The sequence below is a fragment of the Bidens hawaiensis genome, unplaced genomic scaffold (assembly GCF_021521415.1).
Source record: "Bidens hawaiensis isolate Kalapana, Puna unplaced genomic scaffold, B.hawaiensis_p1.1 tig00012286_1, whole genome shotgun sequence".
NCBI lineage: Eukaryota > Viridiplantae > Streptophyta > Magnoliopsida > Asterales > Asteraceae > Bidens > Bidens hawaiensis.
The window spans coordinates 123,994-129,862 of record NW_027492000.1 but is presented as its reverse complement, the minus strand read 5'-3'; the positions used below and the strand labels follow the sequence as shown (position 1 = coordinate 129,862).

General features: G+C 37.8%; 1 protein-coding gene across 1 annotated transcript; it reads left to right on the top strand.

The window, feature by feature from the left end:
• The first annotated feature begins 2,105 nt into the window (after positions 1-2,105).
• Positions 2,106-4,018, top strand: LOC143540636 (alcohol dehydrogenase-like 6). The gene is made up of 9 exons (XM_077033637.1): positions 2,106-2,154; positions 2,213-2,349; positions 2,410-2,456; positions 2,525-2,850; positions 2,904-2,986; positions 3,063-3,138; positions 3,325-3,386; positions 3,464-3,559; positions 3,632-4,018. The coding sequence occupies exons 1-9, from the start codon at positions 2,106-2,108 to the stop codon at positions 3,917-3,919; spliced, it is 1,164 nt and encodes a 387-aa protein (XP_076889752.1). The 3' UTR covers positions 3,920-4,018.
• The last annotated feature ends 1,851 nt before the right edge of the window (positions 4,019-5,869 follow it).

Genomic DNA, 5,869 nt, shown 5'->3' with positions numbered 1-5,869 from the left:
TTTCAAGTTTATTACTTGAACGTGAGTATTTTCATACCTCGTTTTTCCATCTTTCGTTTTGGGGGTGATATTGCATACCTATTCAAACTTAATGTCTTATACTTGAGTCTTAAACCACAAACTTTATTGTATACATTGCTTAAATAAATGCTCGATTTGGTGTTCTATGCTTATGTGCTAATGTGTTTACCGCTTTTGGAGGGTTGATTCATAAATCCTTAATTATTTGGTATTCTCTTATAGCAAGGTGTCGTTAATGTATTCTTATTAAGGATTTCATATAAAATCTGAATCTATTTGGTATTCTCTTATAGACGGTGTCGCTAATGTATTCTTATTAGCGATTTCATTTTATCCAAATTATTGCTATTATTTATTGTTTCGTATACAAGTTGTGGCATTTCTTATTATAAACATGTTGTTCAAAAACTATGAATTGCTCACCAACATTTGTGTTGATAAACTTTATTTTATGCAATGTTACAGGTTTGACTTTTGGTTGACTCGAGATCATGGAGAAATGTTATCAAGACCTTTAGAATATTAGCAAAATGAACAATATATTATTTGCTACATTTTGTTATGATTATCTTGTGAACAAGTATGTTATGTGACTTTATGATGTTATGAAATTAAAATATTGTCACTTTAAATAGTGTCATGTGTTCATGGGCAATCGTTGCACCCCGACATGTACCGTCACCTTTGGTCGGGGTGTGACACTGCTAATGGAGATTACAAGGATTATATTCTCAGTCAGGGTTTGTGGGCATGACTGCAAGAACGGCGTGAGGAGAGGATTGAGATTAGGGTTGAAGAAGTGAAGAACGGCTGGTGATTGACAATTAGATAGTGATAGGGTTGTGGGTGGTAACCGGGTATTTTGTATAATTGTACTGGGCTAGACTCTTTAATTTAAAAAGGAGCCCAAGTGTTAAATAATTGGACTAGATAATTATATGCATGTATGTATATATATATAATAAATTAAAATAAAATAGTTCGAGCCTACCGAGCGAGCTCGAGTCGAGCTGGGGCTAGCTTAGGCTCGACTTGTTTAGAAATCGAGTCGAGTTCAGCTCGGCTCGTTTTCAATCGAGTCGATTTCGAGCGGGCATTCTCCGAGCTTTTTTCGAGCGAGCTCGAGTCGAGCCGGGGCTAGCTCAGGCTCGGCTTGTTTAGAAATTGAGTCGAGTTCAGCTCGGCTCGGCTCGTTTACAATCGAGCCGATTTCGAGCGAGCATTCTTCGAGCTTTTTTCGAGCGAGCTTCGAGCCATGAGCTTTTTGAACAACCCTATTTATATGAAGTTTGTATTGGAATAGAATCCATGGTGGGTTTTTTTTTGTCTTTTTATATAAAAGGTTTATTGGATTTTTAATAATCCCTATAGAATGGTATTTGTCGATAATAATCTTTATTAATTTTATTATTACTGACAGTCCCAAATTTTAAAAAGTTGGCCCCTATTAAAAAGGACTTAACGATGTTATATTTTTTTTTTCCGAATATAGTATTAACATAAAAGACAATATCTATAATTATGTATATTTTTATAATAAAAAGCGTTTCAGATATCCAAAATATCCGAAAATTTTGAAAATCCCTATCAAAATCTGAAAATTTAGATATCCGAGATTCAAATAAGCAACAAGTCTGATAATTCTTTTTTTTTTTTGAACGACCAACTAAGTAACGACGGGTACTCCGTCCGCGACCCCCATTGGCTAAAGGTAGCCCGAGCCGACCACTAGTCCGGACGGACGGAGCCCCTAGCGGTCTACCTATCGAGGGATTCACCGGACAAAACCCAACCTCCACACCTGCCAAATGACACGACAGCAAGAAACCGGTAAAATCAGGTGAGATCAGGACTTTGAACTCTTCCCCGTATCTCAAATATCATTAAACTAGAAGTCAATTGCGAGTAGAAAGAAAGTAATGAATGACTGCTGCTGACACTCCCATCCCATCCCATCCCATCCCATCCCATCCCATCCATTGCCGTCTCAAATGACCAGACCAACCTACCACCAGTTTCACAATTACAAATACACCCTCTCTCTTCCAATCAGATCATAACAATAATAATATTCTTCTTCCAAAATGTCGTCATCGTCATCAAGAAAGCCAGGAGGAGTCATCCAATGTAAAGGTAGTACCTAACTTCAATTCTTGCATTTAGAATTAAATAATCAATGTAACCTACACAGGTGCAGTGGCATGGGGAGCAGGTGAGGCAATGACAATACAAGAGGTGGAGGTCAGCCCCCCGCAGCCTTCCGAAATTCGGATCAAGGTTGTTTCCACTTCCCTCTGCCGCAGCGACGTCACCGCCTGGCAATCCAAAGTAAGTTATCTCTTTTTTTTTTGTTTCTTGATTTCGTTATCTAAAATTTGGAATCTGCAGGCACAACCTGCATTATTTCCAAGGATATTTGGCCATGAAGCATCAGGGTAAGGGTAACTACAACTACTGCTTTCTTCAAAACAATTTTTTTATTTTATTTTTTTAAATGCTTCAGGATTGTTGAGAGTGTAGGAGAAGGCGTAACTGAATTTGTGGAAGGTGATCATGTTCTAACTCTGTTTATTGGAGAATGCATGAGCTGCAAGCACTGTCTTTCTACTAAGAAAAGCAACATCTGTCAACAACTGGGCCTGGAGAGGAAGGGCGTTATGCATAGCGACCAGAAGCCGCGTTTCTTTGTCCAAGGGAAACCCGTTTATCACTATTGTGCGGTTTCTAGTTTCAGTGAGTACACTGTTGTTAACGCCGGCTGTGCTGTTAAAATCACCAAAGATGCCCCTTTACACAAAGTCTGCCTCCTCAGCTGCGGAACAGCAGCAGGTAAGTTCATTTTGTATGTGTATCTGGTGATTGTCTTGACAACTTTTCAATAGGCTTGGGTGCAGCTTGGAATGTTGCTGATGTGTCTAAGGGATCAACTGTTGCCATTTTTGGTCTGGGAACTGTAGGCTTATCTGTAAGTATGCCAACCTAAGTTTTTTATGTGGTAGCTTTTATCAATTATTAACTTCTTTTGTTTTTTTATCAATAAGGTTGCGCAAGGTGCCAAAATTCGAAGAGCATCCAGGATAATTGGAGTGGACACTAATCCAGAGAAAAATGAAAAAGGTGTGTTTTTCATGGTCTACTTGTAGTTCTTTGCTAAAAAGAGGCGTGTCTCGTGTAGTTTCGGGTCAAAGTTAGGGTTTGTATATGATAAAACAACCAAAGGCTTTACTGAACAAGTTTACTTGATAAATAGGTTGTACACAAACGCACACCTCAAGATTTTCATGATTTTTGTTGCTTGTGCAGCAAAAGCTTTTGGAGTAACGGATTTCATCAACCCAAACGAGATCGAGGGAACGGTTCAACAAGTAACAGTCTTTCTTTACTGATTCTTTTACTGAATATCATCATATTGATTTTCATTTTATTTAATTTTAATTTTTAGGTGATCAAGCAAATGACTGATGGTGGCGCAGACTATTCTTTTGAATGTATCGGAGACACTGAGATGATAACTACTGCTTTACAGTCTTGTTGTGATGTAAGTCCCTTATTAACCATTAACCGTCTAATTATAAAAACAGTTCAATTTTCTCATCAAAGACACTTGCAGGGGTGGGGTGTGACGGTTACCCTCGGGGTTCCCAAGACAAAACCGGAGGTGACAGCTCACTATGGACTGTTACTTAGTGGAAGAACACTAAAAGGGTCTCTTTTTGGAGGATGGAAACCAAAGTCAGATCTTCCAAGCTTGATTGATATGTATTTAAAAGAAGAAATCGTGATTGATGACCTCATCACGCACAATCTGCCATTTGAAGACATTAATAAGGCGTTCGATTTAATGGTTGCAGGAAAGTGCCTGCGATGTGTCATCCACATGCCGAACGGATGTGAGTAAGCACTGTTTCGTTTAATCTAATCTGTTCTCGTTATTTGTTACAAACAGAAACACAAGGTTTTGATCATGTTGTAAGTGTCATGTTACTAAGATTTCAGTTACTCTGATTTCAAGGACTCTGATAAATAGATTTGATATTTGATACCAAAAATAATATTTAGTAATCTTGTGTAAGACACAAAGTTGTGATATGTTAAAATGATTATCGGGTCACTATAATATATAGCGTGTTCATGACTTTTTGAATGGTCCTTCGAATACGAACTTTTCTAAGAAGCCGGGATTGTTCGTTCATAACTACTAATCGAAATGTTGACGCTTTTGTTGGTATAGAACAAAAATAATAGCAAAAATAATTGGAAACAAAGAGAAATGGAGTTGCAGGGAATTCTTTATTGAATGAGAGATTTTTAAGTGCATACATAAACAGCCTTTAGGCTTACTATTAAAAGGGAAAAAAACAACTGAAAAGACTCAAAAGATGCAGAAGAACCGGACAACTTAAACAACCTATCCGTTGCATACTTATTCAAACTCAAACAAGGAAATAGGAAAAGATAAAAAAAACACATGCTGATGACTGCATGTATGCATGACATTATGATGATGTAATTCCCTACAAATAAAGTTTGGATTACATTTTATCATCCTCCCTTAATCCAAACTCCTTCATTGCCATCTTGTGCCTGAAGTAAGCAAACTTCTCCATAGATAAAGTTAAAGACTTAGTTAGTACATCAACCACCTGATCATGAGTAGAGCAATATTCCAAGCTAACTTCCTGTTGCGCTTTTTCTCTAATAAAGTGATGCCTCAATTCAATGTGTTTGGACCTATTATGCATAATAGGATTCTTTGATAGGTTGATGGCTGACTGGTTGTCACACAAAATCACAGTTGGCTCCTTAGGTTTTAATCCAAAATCTTGAAACACTCTCCTTAACCAAATTGCCTCACATGTAGCTGCAGTTGCATATATGTATTCGGCTTCAGTACTTGATAAAGCAACAGTGTGTTGCTTCTTTGAAGCCCATGCTATAGCTCCACTACGTACCTATAGAGAACACATAGGCGGAAACACTCTTTCGATCATCTGCACAACTCGCCCATGAACTATCACAATAACCCGCGAGTTGCATATCTTGAGACCTGTTGTACCATATTCCCATCTTTGTTGTACCTGCAACATATCTTAGGATTCTTCTAGCTGCTCCCATATGAATTTTAGAGGGACTTTCCATAAACCTCGACACTACACTTACTGCATAGGCCAGATCCGGTCGTGAGTGAGTTAAGTAAATAAAACCACCCACAAGACTTCTATACAAAACATCATTAGCCGTTCCAGCCCCATCATTCATCAACAACTTGTCATTGTAGTTCATAGGAGTGGCTTCAACATCACAATTTTTCATTCCAAATCTTGTTAGGAGAGTATGAGCATATTTTTGCTGACATAAATGAATTCCTACACGGGTCTGCTTCACTTCTAGTCCCAAGAAGTACTTAAGCAGTACACGCCAGTCATTTCAAATGTTTTTTTCATTCCCAGTTTGAAATCCCTGGTCATATTGCCACAAGAAGATGTACAGATGATGTCATCAACATACAAGCATACATAAATAAAGTTACATGTATCATTTTTCTTCACATATAATGTAGGTTCATTGAGACTCTTTTCATACCCATTTGCCAAAAAATACCCGTCAATTTTGGTGTACCAAGCTCTAGGAGCCTGTTTTAGACCATACAACGCTTTGTTTAGTTTGTACACCATGTCAGCCTTCTCTTGAATAATGAACCTGTTGGAAAATTTGTTACGTGTGCATTAGTAAGTTGTTATGACACAACAAATGCACACTAATAGACATTGATGAATGAGATATCGATGTGTGATTGTGTGTATTTGAAAGAAAATACTATAGTGGTGTATTCCACATTGGTGGGATG